General features: G+C 34.4%; 1 protein-coding gene across 1 annotated transcript in view; it reads left to right on the plus strand.

Moving 5' to 3' along the window:
• The window catches only part of LOC132744705 (hepatocyte growth factor receptor-like), a gene marked incomplete at its 3' end in the record, with an annotated part of 33737 nt that extends 7350 nt beyond the window's left edge, over positions 1-26387 (plus strand). Inside the window, exons 2-12 of the mRNA XM_060733482.1 lie at positions 716-1920; positions 3340-3534; positions 10130-10153; positions 12775-12906; positions 14449-14622; positions 18470-18612; positions 21528-21666; positions 21819-21955; positions 23494-23788; positions 25214-25465; positions 26232-26387. Coding sequence (XP_060589465.1) covers positions 802-1920; positions 3340-3534; positions 10130-10153; positions 12775-12906; positions 14449-14622; positions 18470-18612; positions 21528-21666; positions 21819-21955; positions 23494-23788; positions 25214-25465; positions 26232-26387 — 2766 coding nt within the window. The remainder of the gene's footprint in view (positions 1-715; positions 1921-3339; positions 3535-10129; positions 10154-12774; positions 12907-14448; positions 14623-18469; positions 18613-21527; positions 21667-21818; positions 21956-23493; positions 23789-25213; positions 25466-26231) is intronic.
• Positions 26388-27200: the final 813 nt, after the last annotated feature.

Genomic DNA, 27200 nt, shown 5'->3' on the forward strand with positions numbered 1-27200 from the left:
GAAATGTCAAATTATCAATCCAAAATAAAAGTAAAATGGTGCAGCAGATTGTTTTCATATGAAGTGTTTTCATTGGTCACATTAAAACCTCGGACCAATGAAAATACTCCTTACAAAAGCAAAAGGAAATAAAATGCTGTGCCATTTTACTTTCATTTTGGATTGAGAATTTGACATTTTCACAAAAGTGCCAGAATAACCATTTTCTACATCAACAGTAACGTATTTGGTTTCAGATTATTTCTTGCAATATTATCTATAGTAAGTGCATGTGCTGCTATTCACACTGCTATATATATTATATCTTCAAAGGTGCTTTTCTGTCACCTTTTGGTTTTACTAACAATCTGACATGTTCTTTATTCCTTCCTTAACACTGACTTGAGGGGTTGGCAGTATTCAGAGATGGAGTGATGGATAGATTGGAACACCAGTTGGTGCATCATCAAATATGCTAATTTGTGCATCATACACATATTAGTGCATCATCCACTAATCTGGCGATATAACTTTATGAGGGCCTCATGGTTACACGTTTAAACGTATATATATGTTAAGATGTTCATTCACAAGCGTTTAAGTTATTTCTTACCTTTTAAAAGAAATAAACATATTGCCAGGGTTCCATATTTCCATGATTCCATATAATATTTTACAATTATTCTGTTATTATGAAAACAAACTTTTATCACATCAATTCATTGATATTTTGCAGGATTGGTAAGGTGTCTCCTAGTTATCAAGGTGTTATGGCGTAACAAGAAGTTCTGTAACTCTCAATAATTTTTTTGAAGATTTGCAATGACAATGGCTAGAACAGGAACTTGTTATATTTTCACCTATGTGCTCATAGTTATTTGTCAAATTGGGTGCAACACTCTTGTTTTAGAAGAATATACAGCTTCTGGAAACCTTTCAAAGTTATTAATAGACGATAAAAGTCACATGCTTTATATTGGAGGAGAAAATATTTTGATTCGTCTTGATAGTAAATTGACACAGCAGCAGACAAAATCTGTTGGGAAAGAATTCGACTCTGATAAATGTTTTGGAAAACCAGCACCTTGTAAATTTCAAAGGTCCCAGGTTTCAAATACAATAAATGTTCTTGCCATCAATAAGATTCATGGCTACCTGTTAGCATGCGGGACAATAAAGCAAGGGTTATGCAGTATTTATTCATTGTCGGATTTTAACATTGCTGATGATCTTAACGTAACTGATCATGCCTCATTTGTTGGCAGTAAAGTATCTTCAGTTGCCTTTTTTGGCAGACCGCCAAAAGGTATAGACACGGATAGACGTATGTTGTATGCAGCAGTGTCCACTTATGACCGAACAGAAGAAAAATTTACGCCAATGACCATCTCAACAAGGGAAATAGTTTACAATTCAACACATAAGAGTATTAAATACTTGGAAAATGATAGAGAATTGGATGACTACAGTTTCTTAAGTGTTTATCCGCCCATGCAATCCAAATTCCGTACCAAATATATTTATGGCTTTGAATTAAACGGTTATGGATATTATGTCTCAGTACAACCTATCTCTTCAGACCTTGCAAAAACCAAGTACGTAACTAGGCTTATTCAATTTTGTTTAGATGATAGATTCTATGGGACTTACATAGAATCGGTGATTGTATGTAAACATGAATCCTTTGATTACACTTTAGCGACAGCCGCCTATATTGATTATGGGGAAACCAACGATTATTTAGCCATCAGTTTTGGACATCCTGGAAATGTAGTATCTAGTGAGCCTGATCCCAATTATGGAACAGTTGTGTGTAGATATTCTATGTCGGATGCAAGGATCCATTTCTCCTATTTGCAGTTTCATTGTTACAATGGTGGAGTAGGGTCATACCCATGGTGGGTTCACGGTACTTCTCAGACATGTACGATCACAAGGACGGTGAGTGTTTACTTACAAATTGAAAGTGATTCATATTTTGTAAGCAGATTTGAGATGATCTGATGATTTCTTTACTTAAAGCAGCATGCCTCCAGATTATTGTCAATTTTCATGAAAATTTTAGAAATGTATTTAAAAGTACAATATTGAGTGGTGAACAAATAAAGTAATTAACAAATTGCAATTGGCACTTATAATCCAAGAAAATTACCAAAAAGTGGTCAACATATGCAAAATCAGCCCTTACTATGTTAGTAACGTAAAAGAGATATGGCGATGAAATACCGCAAAATCAGCCTTTTACCGCACATATGTAAAATTAACCTTGTATCTTGAATGTTTTTACCTCTCTAAAATTCTTAAAATGTTAGTACATTTTTCTCACTATTGATTTTCTTGAAATTTTTTTGCTCATCTGGAGGCGTGTAGCTTTAAAACTAGCAATCATGCTGAATACAAGTGCAAAATTAAACTGAAAATTGTAGTATATTGACATGATGTTTCTTAAAAATCAACAATATTGTCTAGAAATCCACAGACTGATTAAAATTATTTTTTATAGGAATAAGAATGAATGATAGCAAAATTGATTATACAATGTATCTATCTTTAATACAAATTATGAACAAATGATTACAGTTTACTCAAATACATGCATACAGAAACAAATAAATTAATATCATATGTATTTAAATTCAATATCAGAACTATAAAAAGTAGTATGACTTATTGCTAATGTACACATACGCCAAGGTAGTATATTGTACATTTAATGCATGTTTCAGGTCTGTTTTTGCAGACAAAAATTTCTTGTGAAAGTAAAAATTTCTTATGAAAGTAAACATTTCTTGTGCAAGTAAAAAAGTTTTGATAACTTGTGTTCTGAAAAATAGCAAGTTGAGAACTGAGTACGAAACAGTGGTAACTTACAAAGGAGATACAAGCATTTACAACTACTAACTAGCACAAATCTAAATTACATATAAATCTGTGATTCTAGCCATATCAGAACTGGCTGCTGTGAAGTTTGTTGAAGGATATTATACATCATACAAGCAGGTTTAAGTTTTAACATGGCAGTTGTATGGGCAATAAGTGAGGTTAATTGAGGTTTAATCAATTTTCAAAGGCCCATTAACTAACAAAACTCTGAGTCATGTCCAATTCCAAAATTAAAGCTTGACATATTAATTCAGATAAATTAAGGTTGTTGTAAACCTTTAATAAAGGAAGGATTAAGCCATGGCTTCCATTAATCATCAACATTAATGGCAGTTTGGGAGTCTTCTTCATTTAAATCATTACTATAAATAAATAGTAAATATGACTTCCAATGTCAGAAATTTTCTGTAATTCACTTCCAAATTTTGGAAGTGAATGAAAGCACTGTTACACATTGTAATATTTCAATCTTTACAGACAAAAAATGACCAGATGTGTTGGTATGATAAACAACAGCTGAAGAGTGGGCTGACTGGAGGTACAGACATAGATTCGGTGTTTGTTGCACATGCAGATATATGTGTTGACGAAATGATCACATCCTTGGTTCTAACTAATCAAAGTAATCATCCAATAGCAGTCCTTGGAACATCTGATGGCCAATTAATAAAGGTAAAATCACACGTAATATTATATTGGCTTTTTGTTCCTACACCTATTCCATTACATTAGTCTCATAAGCAGAATCTTTTTGTTTGAATTTTGATTAAAGCTACTGTATGGACATGTGGAAAAGTTAAATTACATGTATCTTTTTTCTTTTAAAGAGTACATTATTAAACTGATAGGGCCATTTTGTACATTATTACACAATATAAACACAGCATAAAAAAAGAAATGCTAACACGCCATAACACATCAGATTTGACAACAGTAAACCAAATGACAGTGGGAAAGTTACTTCTTTGCTCAATGCAAATGAACATATTTTTATCAATATTTTACTTCTTTTACTAAGTGTATGACGAGCTGTCCTACTCGCGTCCCCGTCCAGATTTCAGATTAAAGTTTTGGTTTTTCTTAAGATATCAACTTCAAACTTGAAATATATGTAATATCAACGTCAAACTTCAAATATATGTTCCTTATCCTCAACCACATCTTATGTGACAAGGTTCATATCTCCAGCACCAATATTTTTCTTAAAAAATATTATTTTTTACTATAACTTTTTCATTTCTTAAGATTTATCTCCCCTTGAAAAAAAAAGTTTTTTTTCCTAAAACTTTCATTTCTTAAGGTATCAACGTCAAACTTCAAATAAATGTTCCTTATCATCAACCACATCTTATGTTTAAAGGTTCTTAACTGAAGCACCAATATTTTAGATTTATTTCCCCTTGACCCTAGAATTTTCCTTAAAAAATATTATTTTCTACAATAACTTTTTCATTTCTTAAGGTATCAATTTTAAACTTCAAATACCTGTATATGGCCCTTACCATCAACCACATCTTATATGACAAGGTTCAAACTCTAGCACCAATAGTTTCAGATTTATCTCCCCTTGAACTTTCCTTAGAAAATTTTTTTTTTACTGTTTCTTCTTTATTTCTCAAGAGATCAACCGTATACTTCAAATATAGTTACACATGTATGTTCCTTATCATTAACAACATCTTATGTGGCAAGGGTCATAACTCTAGCACCAATATTGCAAGAATTATCTCCCCATTGACTTAGATTTTTTTACTTGAAAAAATGTTATTTTTATACTACAACTTCTTTAATTTTAAAGGTATCTACCTCAAACTTCAAATACATACAGTCGACATTGTATTAAGAGACCACTCAAGGGACTGCCAAAAAGTGGTCTCTTAATAAAGTGGTCTCTCAATAGAATTCTGGAAAATTCGAGACTTTTTATATTACAAGTCATAGATATAATAACATCTTTTTATAAAAACAAAAACTGTACAATATTATGTATGTATTACAGTTTCATAATTACATTTATGCCTTTTTTAGCTCACCTGTCACAAAGTGACAGGGTGAGCTTTTGTGATTGCTTTTCGTCCGGCGTCCGGCCGGCGTCCGTCTGTCTGTTGTCCGTCCGTAAACTTTTACTTTAAATGACATCTCCTCATAAACCACTAAGCCAATTTGATCCAAACTTCAGAGGAATGTTCCTTTGGTGGTCACCTTTAAAAATTGTTCAAAGAATTTAATTCCATGCAGAACTCTGGTTGCCATGGCAACCGAAAGAAAAAACTTTAAGTATCTTCTTTTAAAAAACCATAAGAGCTAGAGCTTAGATATTTGGCATGAAACATCTTCTAGTGAGTGTCTACCAAGTTTGTTCAAATAAAAGCCCTGGGGTCAAAATTGGCCCCACCCCAGGGGGTCATTGATTTTCCCTTTATGCATATAGTAAAAACTTAAAAAATCTTCTTTTAAAGAACCCAAAGAGCTAGAGCTAAGATATTTAGCATGAAACATGTTCTAATAAGTGTCTACCAAGTTTGTTCAAATAAAAGCCCTGGGGTCAAAATTGGGCCCGCCCCGGGGGGTCATTGATTTTCCCTATATGCATATAGTAAAAACTTAAAAAATCTTCTTTTAAAGAACTCAAAGAGCTATGGCTAAGATATTGAGCATCAAACATGTTCTAATAGGTCTCTACCAAGTTTGTTCAAATAAAAGCCCTGGGGTCAAAATTGGCCCCGCCCCAGGGGGTCATTGATTTTCCCTATATGCATATAGTAAAAACTTAAAAAATCTTCTTTGAAAAAACCCAAAGAGCTAGAGTTTAGATATTAAGCATGAAACATCTGTTAGTGAGTGTCTACAAAGTTTGTTCAAATAAAAGCCCTGGGGTCAAAATTGGCCCGGCCCCAGGGGTGTCATTGTTTTTAACTATATGTTCATGATAAAACAAATGAAAATTTGTTGCAGTAGTATTTTATGACAATGGTTCTTTTATAATTGATATATGAATATCCCTTTATAAATTTACCTGATGATTTTTTTAGTTTATATCTCTGAAACAAGAACAGATATATACTTGAAACTTACAATATATCTGTATGAAAGGCTGCAAACAAGCTCAACAGGCAAAGTTATACCCCGGTCATATATTCACGGAATATGCCCATGGAAGAGCCACGGATTAATTCCTAAGCTAAAAAAATCTTCTTTTAAAAAGCCCAATGAGCTAGAGCTTAGATGTTTAGCATGAAACATCTTCTTATGGGTGTCTACCAAGTTTGTGCAAATAAAAGCCCTTGGGTTAAATTGGCCCTGCAACGTGGGGGGGGGGTTGGGGGGGCCTATATACAGGTGAGCGACCTCAGGGCCATCATGGCCCTCTTGTTTAAAAAAAAGTCATCAATATGTGTTTGTTTTTTTTTTAGTAGAAATTTGTGTACAAATGTGATCTACACTCATAATACTATCAACAGGTCATTTTGACCATGAAACAAAGCATGTTGTCTTATATTGTTAATACGTTCATACACATCTCCTGCTGAACATACTTTCGAATCATCAGCCAGAGCCCAAGATAATTTTTCATGCAATGAGTTTCAAACTTCTTGATTTTTTCAGCAATTAGTTTTCACACTACCCAGATTTAAAATTCAATAAAGTTTTTAGATCTAGGATTTTTTTCTTTTTATTTTGTCGAAGTATCATATTTAATGGGGTAATAAATGTATTTTATAAAGCATCATATTTGTTTGTTTGCTTGTACACATCAAACCTACTCGCTGATTACACAGGTGAGAATGCCCGTAGGGATGATTGTTTGTCACGGCCGTTTAATAGATACTTTAACACTTAATTTTGTACATTTGGGCTGATATTTAGTGGCCGCTGGCCGCGATATAGAATCGTCGTTTAATGGAATTAACTTGTATAATCTCATCGGGAGGGATTTTATGCGGCCGCTTAATAAAAAAGTTGCTTGATAAAGGTGGTCGCAAGTACGATGCCGACTGTATTCTTTTTCATCGACCAGTTCTTATGTGACAAGGTTGAAGCAATATTTCTAGATTTTTCTTTAAGAAATAACTTCTTTACTTTTTAAGGTATAATTTTTCAAACTTCAAATTTATTATTACACTCATGTTTTGTGACAAGGTCCATAACTCTATTGTGACTATTACCAGAATTATTCCCCATTGAACTTGGAATTTATGTTAACAACTATATAACTCCTTGTCATAAGAAGAAATATATTTATATCATAATTGATTTTTCTTTCATAGTTTTGTCTTCCTTACTGCGTCCAGTATTTTATTAGTTGAGCTTCGCTGTCTTTGTGACAGCTCTTGTTACGTCAGTATGCTAGACATTAAATAAATATATATTTCTTTTTGCGTTGTTGTATACTCATGAAAGGTTTATGGTACAAATATTTTGTAATAAATTATAAGCTGGGGCCTAGCGACCTTCATTATTATTTTAATGTTTAAGTTATGTTTTCATTGATGTTGAACATGTTTCCATGATGTAAGTGAATAACATTATAATTTACATGTGTATCAATGATGAAGGTTATGTTTAAATGGTTAAACTGAAGTATCAATGAATGGCTTCATAGTCATTTTGACCTGCCTCTTAGCATAATTTTGAGAGCATCTATTAGTATTGAAGGGGTAACTGATTCAATTCTTGGGAGAGACATAATTTCTCCATATCAGTTGATCTCAGACATTGAATCTAATGCGTCACTTGAGCCGCGCCATGACAAAACCAACATAATGGGTTTGAGACCAGCATTGATCCAGACCAGCCTGCGCATCGGAACATCTGTGATTCTACTGTGGTGCCCATCTTACTCCACCAGTTAAGCTGGAACTTTGCCTTTAATGTTGTTTTGATGTATAAGTTTTTTTTAGCTCACCTGAGCTTGCTCAGGGTGAGCTTTTAGGATCGGTGAATGTCCGTCGTCCGTCGTCCGTCGTCCGTCGTCCGTCGTCCGTCGTCCGTCCGGCCGTCCACAATTACTTGTGAACACTCTAGCGGTCGCATTTTTGCCTCAATCATCATCAAACTTGGTCAGGATGCTTATCTAGTTGAAAGCTCGGATGAGTTCGAACATGGGTCATCTCGGATGAAAAACTAGGTCACAAGAGCTAAAAATAGAAAAACCTTGTGAACACTCTAGAGGTCACATTTTTGACCCAATCATCATCAAACTTGGTCAGGATGTTTGTCTAGGTGATAGCTCGGATGAGTTCGAACATGGGTCATCTCGGATGAAAAAGTAGGTCACAGGAGCTATAAATAGAAAAACCTTGTGAACACTCTAGTGGTCACATTTTTGAACCAATCATCATCAAACTTGGTCAGAATGCTTGTCTAGTCAATTGCTTGGATGAGTTCGAACATGGGTCATCTCTGATGAAAAACTAGGTCACAGGAGCTAAAAATAGAAAAACCTTGTGAACACTCTAGTGGTCACATTTTTGACCCAATCATCATCAAACTTTGTCAGGATGCTTGTTTAGATAATAACTCAGATGAGTTCGAATATGGGTCATCTCGGATGAAAAACTAGGTCACCGGAGCTATAAATAGAAAAACCTTGTTAACACTTTAGCGGTCACATTTTTGCATCAATCATCATCAAACTTGATCAAGATGCTTGTCTAGGTGATAGCTCGGATGAGTTCGAACATGGGTCATCTCGGATGAAAAACTAGGTCACAGGAGCTAAAAATAGAAAAACCTTGTTAACACTCTAGTGGTCACAATTTTGACTCAATTGTCATCAAACTTGGTCAGGAAACTTGAATAGGTCATTGCTTGGAATAAATCGAACATGGGACATCTCGGATGAAAAACTAGGTCACATGAGCTAAAAATAGAAAAATCTTGTTAACACTCTAGTGGCTACTGTTGTGATCCAAATATTCTGTTAATTGGTCTGAAAGTTTTTTTTGATGATTTCTAAGTCAAGATCAAACATGGGTCATCTTGGATGAAAAACTAGGTCACACCGCCCAAATATGGAAAAACCTTGTTAACATTCTAGTGGTCACATTTTCGACTCGATTATCATCAAACTTGGTCAGGATGCTTGTCTATGTAATTGCTTGGATTAGTTCGAAATCGCATGTGAAACTAGGTCACCGGAGCTAAAAATAGAAAAATCTTGTTAACACTCTAGTTGCTACTGTTTTGATCCAAGTATCCTGGAAATTGGTCTGAAAGTTTGTTTTGATGATTTCTAGGTCAAGTTTGAATATGTGTCACCTGGGTAAAAAACTAGGTCGCACTGCTCAAATATGGATAATCCTTGTTAACACTGTAGTGGTCACATTTTTGACTCACCTGTCATGAGACTTGGTCAGAATGCTTGTCTAGGTAATTGTTTGGATGAGTTTGATAATTCAGGTGAGCGATCTAGGGCCATCATGGCCCTCTTGTTTATATTTTTAGGATAATAGTTGCATTTACACTAATATGTGGTCCTATAGAATATTGGTTGCCCATTAAGACTGGTAGGCGGTCTAACAGAATATTGGTCACCCATTAAGATTGATATGCGGTCTCATAGAATATTGGTTGCCTATAAAGATTGATATATGGTCTTAAATATCAGTTGCCAATTAAAAGGATTCTACAGTCTATTAAAAATAAAATTGATTTCCCATTTTTGTGGTCTTACAGAATATCAGTTGCTCATAAAGATCAATTTGCGGTCTCATAGAATTCTGGTTGCTCAATATAATATATATTTTTAGTCTTATAGAATATTGGTTGCCCATTAAGACTGATATGCAGTCTTATGGAATATAAGTTGCCCATTTATACTTACATGCAGTCTTATAGAATATGGGTTGCCCGTTAAGACTGATATGCGGTCCTATAAAATATTGGTTGCCCATTAAGACTAATTAGTAATATGCAGTCTTATGGAATATTGCTTCCCCTTTAAGACTGATTTGTGTTCTTAAAGAATATTGGTTCCCAATTAAGACTGATATGCACCTTTATAGAATATTGGTAGCCCATTAAGATTGATTTACTGTCTTATGAAATATTGGTTGCCCATTAAGACTGATATGCAGTCTTATGGAATATTGGTTACCAATTAAAACTAATATATGGTTTCATAGAATATTGGTTCCCCATTAAGACCGATATGTGGTCTTATAGAATATTGGTTGCCTATTAAATTAATTTTCAAATCTTTATACAGAATATTATTTTTAATTAAGATTAATTTCAGTCTTGGATTATTCCTTCATTATTTCAGAGCCTAGTTGGAAATGAAACATCTGTTAGTATTTTTGTATTTTTTATTTCACTAATAAATTGATGGGATTTCAAAAGTTTATGTATACTAATATTTTTGTATGCACGCTTAATTTGCTTTTGTTTACAATTTTGTACTACTGAATGCAATTCTGGACTTGGTCACTTGGGGGTTAGACCAGGTGGTCTCCAGGTAAATCTATTCCTGACAGTTACTATCAATTAAAAGTTTTTAACATTCAAAACATATTTAGGCTAACATTTGAAGTATAAAACATGCTTTAAAACTATTATAGAAGAATAAAAAAAATAATCAAATTATCACAATGTTTCAATGGCATTTTTAATATGACCTAAAAAAAATTTCACCTATGATTCAAATGTGAAATGCTTTGTTTAAATGTGATTTGTTTGTGTTTGCGTGTTGTTGTTTTTTAAATATTTTAATATTTTCATATTATTTTGAGTGCGTGAGTCATGTTATTATTTTATTCTAACATACAGTACATGTTACAGATTTTCAGTATTTGTAAACTAATGATACTTTAAATATAAAATATAGTTTGTGATACTCATACTTTGAGGTTTGTAAAAGTGTTTGTCATCACCACTCTTATTACAAACCTTCCCCCCCCCCCTAAAAAAAAATGATATGACTACCAGTAAGGCGATGATGTCACTGTCACTGCACTTATGATAAACACTTATTTTTTTGTTGCAATTGTTCAGTATTTCTAAACTTCCTAAAAAGAAACTGTTGGAAAATCCAAATTTAGCCCTAAAATGTGTGAATTCACCACCAAGTTCAACTTTTCTAGGCATGCATGGCATTTTTATGTAAAACATGACTTTATGTTTCATGTAAAAAAAGGTAAATTAAAAAGTGTTTGAAAAGGTTTGTGAAATTTTTGTTATTTTGATATGATTACCAAGTTAAAATTTCCAAATAAAAAAAAAAAAATAGCCATGATTAAAAAAATGTTGAAAAGAAGTATGTACATGTAGTTCAGTTGTACATTATACTACATCCCTATATAAAGCTAACCTCATTAGCACAGGGAATCAACTGCCTGTGGGAAAAGGTCATCAACAGCTAGATGAGCATAATGTATCAAAACCCCCATTTTAAAAAATATCTTTTATATCGCAGGTACTGAACAATCTATCAATGGCTGAGCATTATGTAAAGAAATGTGTCAAAATCCTGTTCATATCTTTGATATCCCAGGCCCTAAACAATTTATCAACAGGTGACTGTTATATTTCAAAACCCTGTTTATTTCGCAGGTTGAGACCCTGCGGGGCTTTGATATGAGCTTTATAATGGAGTACCAATGTAATGTCATCTTAGTAGAGAAATTGGTTATCTCTAATTAAATTATATAAGAAGTTAACTCGTTACCCCACTAAGGTGCCATTATTATAACTCATAGAAGTAGTTTATGTTTATCAGATGCTTGCTAGATTTTATTTGCTTTAATATTTATCTAGAATTATTATTTTTATAACATGTTGCAATGTGGTGGTGTTTGCTTTAGTTGTTTTGTGATTAATATTTATCTAAAATTACTATTTTTCTATCATGTTGCAATGCGGTGGTGTTTGCTTTAGTTGTTATGTGATGGTGTCAGATTTAACATGGGTGAAAGTTTTCAGGATTATTCCTGAAGTTCAGGATTCTCAGTCTTCTGAAAGCCTTCTATTTCCTATGTAAAACTATATAGAAAAACTGCTAAATTCAGTATTTTCAGGATTTTTAAAATTTCCAACTTTCACCCATGGATTTTAGAAAAGAACAAACAATATTTCATAGATTAGAATCTGCTATATTAGTGTTTGCTTGCAGCCAAAATCTAAAATTATTGAAATATTGTTTCATTAATGAGGAATTTATTGAATAAAATATTTTATAGCCCTTAATGATATGCAAAAAGTTTTCATATTAAAGTCTTCCATATCTAGTAAATTTGAAATTAAGTTGCCATGTGATTTATACTATAATGTGGACACTGGCTATGATTCAGATGACATTATAATATTTTGTTTGTGCGCCAAGATTTTTTTACTGCAGATCTTGTCTTAATAAAATCAGCATTTTCTTAGAAAAAAATCAGCACAATTGACTTCAGAATGCATTAGCTTAAAGGAACTCCATTGTCTACATTTCTTTCATATAAATCAACTTGGACACTAACCATGTAAAATGGAAAGATGTGAGTTAAAAGTTTTTAAATCTTTCCACATTTGAGTCATTTTAACAAATAAAGTTTTTAGCATAGAGTAAGCAAATGATCTGAAATTTTTGCACACACCTTATCAGATTCCTCATAAAATGCCAAAAAAATGGTTCATTCCTTAAATTAGCTCTTTGGAGTCCCTTAAAGTTGTAGTGTGTTGTGTTAAATGTATTAATCTCAGTAGTGTTAGAACTTAGACGGATGAAAATATTAATTATATTTCACTTTTTGAGTTAATGATTTCATTATCTTAATAACATTAAATTCAGATTTATGCTCAGAATTGAATAAAAAATAAGCTAGAAGAGAAAAGAAACTTCAACAATATGTCAGCTATATTTCTTTTTTTCTGTTACATCACAATAAAAGGAACTGTTTTGAGTGTTTGATGTTATTTTCTTTATTGCAGACAAGTCTAAAGGCAGATTTTTGTGAGAGTAACAAACCTTATATGCAGTATAAACTAAGTGACGGGCCAATTCTCCAGGATATGAGGATGGATGCAAAAGAGGAGTATGTCTATGCTATGTCTGGCAATAAGGTGGGCCATTTACTTGTTTAACCCATTGCCACTATCCATTTTACTGCTCCACAAAGATGTTGAAGTCAAGTATGCAATTGGTGGTTTGTTGTTCCATTGATTTATCTGTCACACTTCTATACAGTTTCTTACAGCCTCTTGCCCATAGTGGCTGAGGGATTGCCTTTATGGGTTGTGGCATCAAAATTGCATCCACTGTTTAACCCTGCGTGATCATAAGAGGCGACTGAATGGGTTTAATTGAATTACTGGGGTCTATGCATCTCTTAGCTCCAGCAGGTGAGGTGATTTTTGACCGCTGGCGTTGCTTTAAGTTTGTAACACTTGAGGTTAGTCAAAATCACTGCCTGTTTTGGCACTAAATGACCTAAATTGTGTTTGGGCGCCAGTCAAACAAACAAACAAACAGTCTTACAGCATCTTAATTGATGACCAAATATCTTGGATTAATGTACAAGTGTTGTAATGTAATGTACAATTATTTCATGTGTTGATATTTTTGATAAATGTACATGTATTTGATGTGTGAGGACCTTTCTTGAAAGGCTTTCATATGAAATGGTTAAGTGTCTGTCACTTTCTTTGTTTTATGTTAAACATTAGTTATTTTAAAAAGATGTAAAAAATAAAATCTCTTAAGAAAGCCCAAAATGGTAAAGTTGAAAATATTGCATACTCAGTTTAATTGAGTGTTCAAGGTGTTGCACACTCTTTCGGAGATGGGGGAGCATTGATCTGGATATGGCTATATAATCTTAAATTTTCTGGATTATAAGTAGGTCAGTTCATGTTTTGGTATAATGCATGCTAGCTTTAGTTGTAGCAATATTTTTGTAAATGAGAGGGAAGAAAAAGACCAACATTTGGCATTGGGAGGTGTCAGTGACCATGTTGTTTAGTTTGTTGACTTCAAGCCACTTGCCTGTCACCAATGTAGGTTTAAATTCCAGCAAGGACTTCAGATTTTTTTATGTGAGGAAGCCATCCAGCTCACTAAATGGAATATTAATGGTTCTACTCAGGTGCCACGTCATTCCTGATATAATACACAAAGGGGTATCTGAGGTTTTTCTCCACCAATAAGTTGGAAAGTTGATGTTCTGGTGTACAAAAACCCAACCAAACAAAAAAAAAAAAAAAAAAAAAAGAAGTAAAAAGTAAACAAGGCATTGAATAGGTTTAAAGTGTGACCATTGAGATTGATTAGAAAAAGACCAGTCATTTTTCTGAGTTCTGTCTCAAATCTCAGTTCAGTGAGCATTCAGTGACAGTTTCTGACAAATCAAATACTTGAGATCTGAGTTTGAGCTTAGATGATTTCTTTGTAACCTGCCACCCTGGACTCAAGGTTGGTTCAGAGTTTGAAGGAAAATTTTTCCAAATTAACGTTGTATGTTCTGCTCAGAATGTATCCAGAGTCAGACTTGACAGGCATCTGTACTGTTTATATAAGAATCTTAGCCCATATCTTATATAAGATATGTAAGTTATCTGTGCTGTGAGAGTCATTATTAATAATACGCTAAATTTGTCTCTTTTTAGATTTCTCGGTTCCCACTCAACTCCTGTGCTGTGTATGATAAATGTTCAAGCTGCGTGAGCTCCCGGGACCCGCAGGGTTGCGGTTGGTGTGGCAATCATTGTAGTAAACGGGACGAGTGTGTGGATCCGAATGTTGAGTTTTCACCACTAACTTGTGAACCAATTATTACATCAGTAAGTATTTGTGAACCTGTAATTATAGACGGCCAAAACCAATCTGCGTTTTAGCATTCTATTATTCTAATTGTAGTAATTTTCTCTGTTAGTTTAAGATCTTTTAATATTCTATACTTAAAAGGAGCTCTGTTGATGTCTAGAGGCCTTAAAACATAATATTTGAAAGTCTTTTACATAAATCAATTGGGGTCCTTAAACCAGGAAAATATCATATAGATAATAAAGAAATGTACTGAGGATGAAATTGAAAAATATTTTTTGTGTGGTTTTAATTTCGGCATATAATATCATGAACCTGGTTGTCCGTACATCTATCTCAGGAAGTCACTTAGTTGACATAGTCTTGTATGAGAAATCTAATTTCAGTCTTATTTTGTGAAATTACAATGACAAAAAGACCTATGATATGTAGCATGTACAATGTAGCATTACCTTGTGAATGTCTACAAAATTGATACTAATCATGCCACTGGGGTCAAAATTAGAAAACACATTTGTTTAATTATGTGATACTTCAAAGCCAAGAGCTGAGATATTAAGCATGTGGAATCAGTTTGTAGATTTCTACAAAAGTTATATGAGCCGCGTCACGACAAAACCAACATAGGGCATTTGCGACCAGCCTGAATCCAGACCAGCATGCGCGTCCGCGCAGTCTGATCAGGATCCATGCTGTTCACTATCAATTTCTCTACTTGTAATAGTGTTGGTAAGCGAACAGCATGGATCCTGATCAGACTGCGCGGATGCGCAGGCTGGTCTGGATCCATGCTGGTCGAAAACGCACTATGTTGGTTTTGTCGTGACGCTGCTCATATTTATCATAACCCTCAGGTCAAAATTGGCCCTGCCCCGGGAGTAACTTGCTTTAACTAGACTAAGATATAAGTCTAAACAAATTATATTTTTGTGGATAAATACTATGCTTGTATATTTGGCATATAGCATTGCCTAGTCTACCTCTATAGAAGTTTTATGAATCATGCATTTAGGGTAAAAAATACCTCCAACTTGGAGGTCATTTAGTATCATAAGGATATTAAATATAAAACATTTTTCAGTCAAGTTTCTTGATTGGGTCTTTACCCTAATTGAAAGGTTATTTTTGATTACTCAAACAAATTTACAGTCAAGCTTATACATGTATTACACCGCTCTGGTGGTCCCGTTCTAAAAAGTTTTTTTTATAATAAATCAAAATTTACAATTAAGCTGTTGTGGTGAATTTTGTCCCTATCAATTTACCTTACCATGATACAAATTCCAAAGCAGCTAATCCAAAAGGATGGGAAAATAAGGTTGAAAGTTTTTGTCTGCCTAATGAATTATTAATAAACTATAATTGCTAATGTGACAGTTTACCATAAACATTGTCATACCATTAACTGCACATCAAATATATATACTTGTGTTATTTAAGTGGATATACAAGTATGTAGGAAAAAAGATTCACTGTGTATTGATTGTAAGTGTAAGTGGCTATGAAATAAGGATTGATGCAGAAACTATGATTCATTATCATTTTAGAAATACTTAATAATTTACTTGTTGATAACCAGAAAGTGTAATTAGCCATCTTTGATTTTTATATGCATCAATTAAAAAAAAATTTGAATGTACAATGAGATTACCCATAGTGAACTGGATGAAAGGATTTTGATGTAACTTAGCACAAATGTTCACCATCTTGAGGCAGAGCATCACACCAAATTAAAGTCCCTATGATTAAGGTCAATGTCACACATAAGGTCACACATAAGAGGTCAAAGGTGAGCTAATAATATTGAAATTTGTGTAAGAAGACTGATTGACTTAAATTGAAGGGTTAAATCACAAACATACACAATTATGAGACTGAGTGGTAGCCAGTATAATCCAGGTCAATACTGTAACCCAACGAATATTCGCGACCAATTAATATTCGCTTTATTCGCGGATGGCCACGAAGCGCAAATATCTGTTTGCGCGAATAAGTCCGCACGATTTCGCGAATAAATTGGAGAGAAATTTTTATGTTAGACATTGTTCATGCAAAGCTACTTGACCGGATATATTCGAATTTTACGGGCACCTGTTAGGAAGTAATGAATTGTTATGAATATTCTCATAAAGCAATAAAAACACAAACTAAGTAAACTACTACTATTTTATAAATATCAAAAGAAATAATTTGCCTTTTGTCCTCAAGTCCAGAAACCTCGACCTGTTTGGATTCAAACATAAAATAAATGTTTGAATAAATCGTATGACAAAAGTGGGAAAAGTATCGAGCATCACATAAGGCTATTGTTTTCTGGATCCTATAAAATAATTGTTTGAGTGAATTGTTAAGACAAAGGTGGTATAAACCTATTGAGCATCACATAAGGGATAGGGTGTACATAATTACAAACAGTGAAATACAAAATGGTTTCATACTAGTATCGATTTTTACCCGACAAACTTAACAGCCTGTATAGCTCAGTTGGTTAGATTGCGGACTCATATAACATAATTTTCTTGTTGTTGGTTCGATCCCTGATTGGAGAGGGTATTTTTTTATGAAACGCTTAAATTGAATTTCTTAAAGACTTTTCTAGATAAACTGTATTCCATAGTCCAGTTACCACTGCATTCTGAGGGTTTATTTTTTATCAACCACCCTTTTAACGACATGTTTAGAAATGAAGACGAACGATGCGTACATGTACATATATAGATAAAATGTTTTGCTGAATTGTGATCACACTTCACTTACCAATACAATATAAGACTAGCGTATTGTTAATCCCATTTATGACAGCAATAATGACCTCAATTATTGAAGATTAATAGTTGGCTAATGGATTTTACGGCCCCATCGGACTTTCCAATCCGCGAATTTTTTTTTTTCGGAAATCGAGAAAACGCGGAAATTAATATTAGGGAATATGACCGACCAGCAAAAGGCAAAAATTTGTATTCGCGAATATAAATTGGGTTACAGTATATACAAAGTCAAGGTCACCCAAAAAGATGAAATGTCCTGAATTATATGTTGAGCATATCTTCAACATGAATGTATGGATTGTAGCATTACTTAATAGAAACGTTTAGCATCATGAGACATAGTGTCACACACATGAACAAGGCTTCTAGGTCAACGGTCAAGGCCACATTTAGAGATCAGAGGAAAACTCTTGCCCTTAGCAAAACCTTTTCATGCATTGAGAGATTTAGATATAACTTGGCTTGGCTTGTTTAATCATTGTGAGGTGAAGTGTCAGTTGCAAAATTCAGGCTCCTGTGGTGAAGGTCATGGGCAAAAAGTCACAGGTACTCTTGTTGATGATATATGAATATCCCTTTATAAATTTACCAGATAATTATTTTAGTTTAGATTTGCTTTAGATAATCTCTGAAACCAGAACAGATATATACTTGAAACTTACAATATGTGCATGTGTATGCATGAAAGGCTGCAAGCAAGCTCAGCAGGCCAAGTTATGCAACTCTATAGAATATGACATTAATATAATTATTTTATAATCTATGCCTTTTACTTTACTTCAATGTTCTGTTTGGTATAGTAAATTGGCACAACCAGAGGTAATCTATACCTGTTTTAAAGAAAGTCATTGATTTAAACATATTTATTTAAGCTAGATTGCGAAACAAGTTCTTACAACTTATATTAATCACTGTTGAGTCTGCTTCCTGGAACTAACCAGTACTGGTGTCATCATGGACATTGGTAGGGATATGGATTGCATTAAGAGGTAATTCTATTTGTTGTTGCACAAATCTGTGTGAGACTATGCATTGAAGTCTATTCTTACAGTGCTGACTGTTTTGTTTTTAAATAACTTAACAATCTACATTTCAGATTTATCCATTGTCAGGACCTACTGATGGAGGCACTCTGCTCACTGTAAAGGGAGACAATTTTGGATACAAAGTTCCTGTAGTGACCATTGGTGACAGTACCAATAAATGTTCACCGTTATCAGAGAGCTTGAGCAACACAGAGTATGTTCATATTTTGATTAATTTATTTGTACATTGTGTTATTGGCGACGCCGGTGATTGGCGTTGTCTCTTATGGAATGCTTTTTATTTTGGCCTATGGAAGGAGCTGTTATTATTAGCAGTTAATGTCATGTTGTGTTAATTAGTTTTATTTTGATTCGTAAAAATTAAGTAAACAAATATGTTGTTATATTTATATTTAATAACCCTTTATGTTAAAAGCATGTGCATTGTTGTCAATGGTGTGATTATATAGATTTGGCACTGACATTTTGTATGATCATCAAACTAAAATTATTTCAGTTATCAATCTAAAACTTCATATGTGTTTACATCTCATTTAGACAAAGTGCAGTATACAGTTCCTAACAGTGCAGACCATGCACTAGTTGCATAGCTAACAGTGCAGACCATGCTCTAGCCACATGGATAGTTCATGTAGCCAGCAGTGCAGACCATGCTCTAGTTGCATAGCTAACAGTGCAGACCATGCTCTAGTTGCATAGATAACAGTGCAGACCATGCTCTAGTTGCATAGCTAACAGTGCAGACCATGCTCTAGTTGCATAGCTAACAGTGTACACCATGCTCTAGTTGCATAGCTAACAGTGTACACCATGCTCTAGTTGCATAGCTAACAGTGTAGACCATGCTTTAGTTCCAAAGCTAACAGTGTACACCATGCTCTAGTTGCATAGCTAACAGTGCAGACCATGCTCTAGCCATATGGATAGTTCATGTAGCCAGCAGTGCAGACCATGCTCTAGTTGCATAGCTAACAGTGCAGACCATGCTCTAGTTGCATAGCTAACAGTGCAGACCATGCTCTAGTTGCATAGCTAACAGTGCAGACCATGCTCTAGTTGCATAGCTAACAGTGCAGACCATGCTCTAGTTGCATAGCTAACAGTGTAGACCATGCTCTAGTTGCATGGCTAACAGTGTAGACCATGCTCTAGTTGCATAGCTAACAGTGCAGATCATGCTCTTGTTGCATAGCTAACAGTGTAGACCATGCTCTAGTTGCATAGCTAACAGTGTAGACCATGCTCTAGTTGCATAGCTAACAGTGCAGATCATGCTCTTGTTGCATAGCTAACAGTGTACACCATGCACTAGTTGCATAGCTAACAGTGTAGACCATGCTCTAGCCACATGGATAGTTCCTGTAGCTATCAGTGTAGACCATGCTCTAGTTGCATAGCTAACAGTGCAGACCATGCTCTAGTTGCATAGCTAACAGTGTACACCATGCTCTAGTTGCATAGCTAACAGTGTACACCATGCTCTAGTTCCATAGCTAAAAGTGTACACCATGCTCTAGTTGCATAGCTAACAGTGCAGACCATGCTCTAGTTACATGGATAGTTCCTGTAGCTATTAGTGTAGACCATGCTCTAGTTGCATAGCTAACAGTGCAGACCATGCTCTAGTTGCAAACAGAAGACTCATTTTATTATATGCCCGAAAGAATTTCGGGCATATTATGTTATACCCCCTGGCGTCCGTCTGTCCGTCCGTCCGTCCGTCCGTCCGTACGTCCGTCCGTCCGTCTGTTAGCAATTTGGTTTCCGGAGCATAACTTAAGTTCCATTTGGCCCACAGTATTCAAACTTCATAGGATGATTGCCCATATTGGGTAGAAGACCCCTATTGATTTTGGGGTCACAAGGTCAAAGGTCAAGGTCACTATAAGCTAAATACTGAAAATGGTTTCCGGAGCATAACTTAAGTTCTATTTGACCCACAGTATTCAAACTTCAAAGGATGATTGCCCATATTGGATAGAAGACTCCTATTGATTTTGGGGTCACAAGGTCAAAGGTCAAGGTCACTATTAGCTTAATACTGAAAATGGTTTCCGGAGCATAACTTAAGTTCCATTTGACCCACAGTATTCAAACTTCATAGGATGATTGTCCATATTAAGTAGAAGACCCCTATTGATTTTGGGGTCACAAGGTCAAAGGTCAAGGTCACTATTAGCTTAATACTGAAAATGGTTTTCGGACCATAACTTAAGTTCCATTTAGCCCACAGTATTCAAACTTAATAGGATGATTGCCCATATTGGGTAGAAGACCCCTATTGATTTTGGGGTCACAAGGTCAAAGGTCAAGGTCACTATTAGCGAAATACTGAAAATGGTTTCCGGAGCATAACTTAAGTTCCATTTGGCCCACAGTATTCAAACTTCATAGGATGATTGTCCATATTGGGTAAAAAAAAACCTATTGATTTTAGGGTCACAAGGTTAAAGGTCAAGGTCACTATTAGCTAAATACGTAAAATGGTTTCCGAAGCATAACTTAAGTTCCATTTGACCCACAGTTTTCAAACTTCATAGGATGATTGTCCATATTGGGTAGAAGACCCCTATTGATTTTGGGGTCACAAGGCCAAAGGTCAAGGTCACTATTAGCTTAATACTGAAAATGGTTTCTGGAGCATAACCTTAGTTCCATTTGGCCCACAGTATTCAAACTTCATAAGATGATTGTTCATATTGGGTAGAAGACCGCTATTGATTTTGGGGTCACAAGGTCAAAGATCAAGGGATTACTATCACCTTTAAACTGGAAACAGTTTTCGCTCAATAAATCAAGTATTAATCGAACTACAGCTGTAAAATTTTATAGGATTAACAGCTTTTATACCCCTGACGTCTTGGTGTCCATCCGTTTTAGCATTTTTACTTACAAGATAACAACTTGATGGTGGTGCTTTGAAAACAGCAACTGCATATATACATGAATGTTCTTCAGCTATAAAGGAGGATTGCTTTTTGAAGGAGGTAATACTGTATTTAATTCCAATGTCTTCCTCACTAAAAGAAAGAGTACTTTCGGGCATATAATGCTCCGCCTAGCGGTGCTCTTGTTAAATTACTTAAAGAAAATATTTTCTATTTGTAGAATCACATGTTCAACTCATGCATCTATAACGGAAGGTAGCTTCACTGTCAAGGTGGAGGTCAGTGACCTCACAGGTGAAAAGTTGAACTATAAGGTTGATGGAACTGCAGAAACAGAGACTATGAAATTTGAATACAGGGTGAGTATTGGCTTAATTTAAGTCATATCATATAATTATACAAGTAATTCTTAATTCTGGGTTTTCAGACTAGGCTTTTGTGATATTTGTCAACTGAATTGTAAAATATTTAATTTTTATCTCAAAATATTTCCTGTTATTTAATGTTGCAGAAACCTGTATTGAATAGTGTTACACCGTTGTATGGACCACGTTCAGGAGGAACCATTATCACCTTAGAGGGAGATAACTTTAATGTCGGTCTCAACAAATCAGTGTATATTGGCACCAAACTGTGCAATATGACAAGGTATTTTTGTAATGTTTCAGTTAAAGCTTAACCCTTAGTCTGCTGGAATTGTAGTTGTTTAGTCTTTGCCACCAGTACAGAGCCAGTCCAGCCTGAAATTCCGTGCACTGGGTTTGTACAGTTTTAAAAAGTGCTTAAATGTGATTCCCTTTCTTAAAAAGTGCTAAAAAAAAAAAAAAAGTGCTAAAAGTCCCTGAATTTGATTACTCTCTGAAAAAGTGTTTAAATATGCTGCAGATATGCATGAAAGTGATTGAATGACATAGTGTGCAACAAATTTTGCTTGAAAAACGAGAAAATGTGCTTTAAAAGTGCTCAAAAACAGCTATATTTTATTTTGTCATTGGATGTCTGTATGAACCCTGGGTACTACAGTCTTACAAGGCTCAATACTGTTGGTTGTTCAGTTTTTGAATTTTGAAAATATAATACCCTTAAACTTTGATTGGACTCCTACAAATTCAAGGCAGGACAAATCCATTACAAAATTTCAGCAGGTTAAAAGTAAAAAATTTCTATAACTCTAGTTCAAGCTGTTATATTTGAAAAAAATAAGGGGCCGAGGTAATGGCCTTGTGGTCAATATCATTAACTGAAAAAACCACTTGTCCCTCACAGCCGTTGGTTCTAATGCCTTAAGGGACTTGGGATTCTTGAGAAAGCTATTCGGCTTGCTTGCAAAACATTGACAGTTCTTCACAATTGCCCTATCTTGTCTGAAATAATGCACGGATAGCACCTTGGGTCTTCCTCCACCAGTTAAGTTTGAAACTTGCCATATGATCTTTTCAGTGGTGATTGACCCAGTCAAAAATTAAGAAAAAAATAGTTGAAAAGAATTTTAACAAAATGTACCTTTGATTCTTAATAAATCTGACTTATATAAGAAACAAAAACAGTTACTTACAAATTTATATAGCTGCAATTGGTGATTATTTTGTATATGCACCTTCTGTTTTATCTAAAAATTTTAGACATGGTTCTTTCTTGCAAATTTTGCTCTTTGGTATAATTGTTTTAACGAGATACAGTGTGCAAATAAATATTCTACAAATTGTGGATAAGGCTATTTAGTTTTATACCCCTATAGGAGAAAAAAAAACCTTTTAAAAAGCTAGATCATAAATCATAGACCATATTTCAAGTGTATAAAAATAGTAATCCTGTTAATCCTTTAGATTTATAAGCAGGAACTGTAGAATCTGTATATTTTATTTTGTATAATATTATGTTTTCATTAATGTCCTCAAATGGATGAGGCAATTTTTTTTTTGCTGCAATGAATTAATAGGGGGAAAATTTCTGACATTTGCTTATTTAGTGTTAAAGTATATAGATAAGCATTATCCTAGAAATCTAATTTGAAATTACAATTAAGGTAAGTGACATAATTCTCATTGTAAATATCATTGTCAAGTAAATTAGTGAATTACTTCTTTGAATAGAAAAAGAACAATTAACAAGTTTAAATTGTATTTTGTGTATTATGTACCATTTACATAGCTCAAAAAGTATTTTTCTTCCCTTAACTTTCACAGCTCAAATAGAACAGTGATTTTGTGCAAATCACCACAAGGCCCCCTACTGTTGGGTTCATCTGGAAGACGGAAACGTGCCATTAAGAAAGACTTTGTTACATTGACAATAGATGGCGCTGTACTCCACAGTACAGAACCCTACGAGTATAAAAATGATGCCACAGTGTCAAAGATTGTTCCAGGAAGTACAGTCCACAGTGGGGGGACCAAGGTAAAAGTGTACGGTACAAACCTTGACACTGTACAGCATCCAAAAATTGGTGTTCAACTACCAACTGGAGAAATGACTGAAGAGGTAAAGAAAGTACAATACAAAGTCTTATTTAAATACTTTTTAGCTCACCAGAGCCGAAGGCTCTGGGTGAGCTATTAGTATCAAAGGGGGATACTCTGGCGTCCGTCATCATACGTCAACTGTCATGCGTCTTCTTCTCTGAAACCACTGGGCAGATTTACTTCAAATTTGGTCTGTAGCGTCCTTGTGACAGTCACACTTGAATGTGCTCATGTCATTTCAATTGGCCCTTTTTAGGGGTCAACAGAGCTAAAAATAGAAAAACCTTTAAACATCTTCTACTCCAGAACTAATTGATAAATAATCACCAAACTTTATCTGTAGCATTCTTGGGTAGTCTTTTATCAAATTTGCTCATATCAATTTGATTGGCCCCTTTTAGGGGTCTCTAGGGCTAAAAATAGAAAAAACATTTAGACACCTCTTCTACAGAACTAATGGATGGATAATCATCAAACATTGTCTGTAGCATTCTTGTGTAGTCTTTTATCAAGTTTGCTCATATTAATTTGATTGGCCCCTTGTAGGGGGGCCCCTTGTAGGGGCCACTATAGTTTAAAATAGAAATACCTTTAAACATCTATATCTAGAGAACTAAGTGCTGCATGATTACCAAACTTTGTCTATAGCATTCTTGTGTAGTTTTTTTTATCGAATTTTTTAGGGGTCTCTAGGGCTAAAAATAGAAAAACATGTAGACATTTTTCTACAGAACTAATGGATGGATGATCACCAAACTTTGTCTGTACCATTTTTGGGTAGTGTTTTATCAAGTTTGCTCATATTAATTTGATTGGCCCCTTTTAGGGGCCACTAAAGCTAAAAATAGAAATACCTTTAAACATCTATATCCAGACTGAGAGAACTAATTGATGGATGATCACCAAACTTTGTCTGTAGCATTCTTAGGTAAGCTTTTATCAAGTTTGCTCATATTAATTTGATTGGCCCCTTATAGGGGCCACTTAAGCCAAAAATATAAAAACCTTTGAACATTTCATACTGTCTGAAATAATTGATAGATGATCTCCAAACTTTGTAGCATTATTGGGTAGTCTTTTATCAAGTTTGCTCATAATAATTTGATTGGGGTCGTTTAAGCTTAAGCTTAAATGCCCCAGGTCATGGCATTTAAACATATTCTATGCTCAAATTAGATATCAGAAAATATTGACAATGGATAATTTCCAACTTTGAAAAGCAGTTGTTTTTGGTGAGAGACTCAGGGCCATCATGGCCCTCTTTGCTTGTTCTTGTAGGTAAATTTTTGCCGATACATAAGGTATATTTTAATTTTATTTAGTTTGTTGTTTTTGAAAAATCTTATCTTATTAAGTTCTCATGTAATAGATACGTTCTGAGACTTTGGTACACAAACAATAATGTCAGGCATTCAATGATATTAGAAAATGATTTTACTTCCAGGAATGTGTTGTAAATGAGGCTGACGAAGGTAAAGAAATGACGTGTACTATGCCAAATATACTGCCGTTGATGACGTCAATGGATCAGAGCACACTTACACATGTTTTTGTATACTTTTCTATGGATGGTATAGAGAAACTTCGAAAACCTACCCACAGGTTTATCTACAACCCGAACCCTGTTGTGACTAAATTTGATGGCGAGGAATTCTTGAGGGTTTTCAATATTGAAGAAGATGATTTAGAAATAAAGGTAGGAGAGAGAAAAAGGATAATTTGTTTTATGTTTATGATCTGCACAATTTTGATCCCTGCACTTTGTCTCAAACTGTATGGCAATAAGGCACCATAAGGCCATCTTTAAAAAGATGGTTGTTTGCAGTAACGCGACCGACTCGTTCTGTTCAAGGTAATAGAAGAAATAAAATGTAGGTCTTATTAAATTAGAATTCAGTTATCAATCTATTAATTGTTACCAGATTATCAAAGCATATATTGTCCAGCATTTTGAAATTCCATGTTTATTTGGGAGTACAGTTCATTAAAAAAAAAATCGACCTACCTACCCACCTTGAAAATTCTGGGTCGAGTTACTGCAAACAAACTTTTTTTTAAGGATGGCCTAAAATTGAAAAAATGAAAATATAATACAAAATAGTACAATATATATTTAAAAATGGCAATTTTGTATTCTTAGTTATAAAGATTTTTTTGCCAGTATGGACATGTAAAAACAAAAACAGTTGTTTGTATATGTAACCCAAGCTGCAAGGGCTAATAAGAATCCTTATAACAAACTGGTAAAGATGAAATATTCAAATGTTTTCCTTCTAGAATAAATGTAATTGATATGATTATAATGTATACAGTTCATACAAGTGCCATTCTTATTGGCTTATGATTGTTGACATCACGATGCTCCAAAAACACGTGTTGACTGCGGAGATAACCGAAAAACTATATATAGTCCTCAACATAAAACTTTTATCATATAATATTATATTTTTTGTATTGCATAGGGAGAAGGTCTGACAAGAGGTCTAAGTCAGCATGACTACGTAATTTACATTGGAAGAAATCGATGTAATGTGTCTGCCCTCACAGACAGGGTCATCAAGTGCATACCAAATAAACCGAAAAGAGTCGTTGCAAATGAACCTCAACAAGCTGTCGAGGTTAGTCTCCTCTTTGTATGTTCGGTGCACAGATGTATAGATGTACATCAATAAAAATTAATTTGTCAATTGTATTTTCTTGTAGATTCTAAGTCTGTCGTAGATGGAAAAATTTGTATTGATTTAGATAGAAAATACCATGTATATTTAGGGTTGACTAAAAAAACTGCTGTTAATTATCCTTTAAAATGGATACGGTCATTTTTTAGCAGAAAACCGGTTAGAAAATTGAATAATTGGTAATCTAGGTTATTTTGTGACAAAGAGGTGAAAAAGTTTTAAATTGATTGTACATATTACCTTATTGTTTTATAACAAGATAAGATAATTTCTCTGTATTTCAGTTTTACTCAGCAATGTATTTTTAGCTCACCTGTCACAAAGTGACAGGGTGAGCTTTTGTGATCGCTTTTCGTCCGTCCGTCGTCCGTCCGTCTTCCGTTCGTCCGTCGTCCGTCCGTAAACTTTTACTTTAAATGACATCTCCTCATAAACCACTAAGCCAATTTCATCCAAACTTCACAGGAATGTTCCTTTGGTGGTCACCTTTAAAAATTGTTCAAAGAATTTAATTCCATGCAGAACTCTGGTTGCCATGGCAACCGAAAGAAAAAACTTAAAATATCTTCTATTAAAGAACCAAATGAGTTAGAGCTTAGATATTTGGCATGAAACATCTTCTAGTGAGTGTCTACCAAGTTTGTTCAAATAAAAGCCCTGGGGTCAAAATTGGCCCCGCCCCGGGGGGTCATTGATTTTCCCTATATGCATATAGTGAAAACTTAAAAAATCTTCTTTTAAAGAACTCAAAGA

This window comes from Ruditapes philippinarum, unplaced genomic scaffold (genome assembly GCF_026571515.1).
Source record: "Ruditapes philippinarum isolate M1 unplaced genomic scaffold, ASM2657151v2 ctg6878_1_1_1_1, whole genome shotgun sequence".
Classification (NCBI taxonomy): domain Eukaryota; kingdom Metazoa; phylum Mollusca; class Bivalvia; order Venerida; family Veneridae; genus Ruditapes; species Ruditapes philippinarum.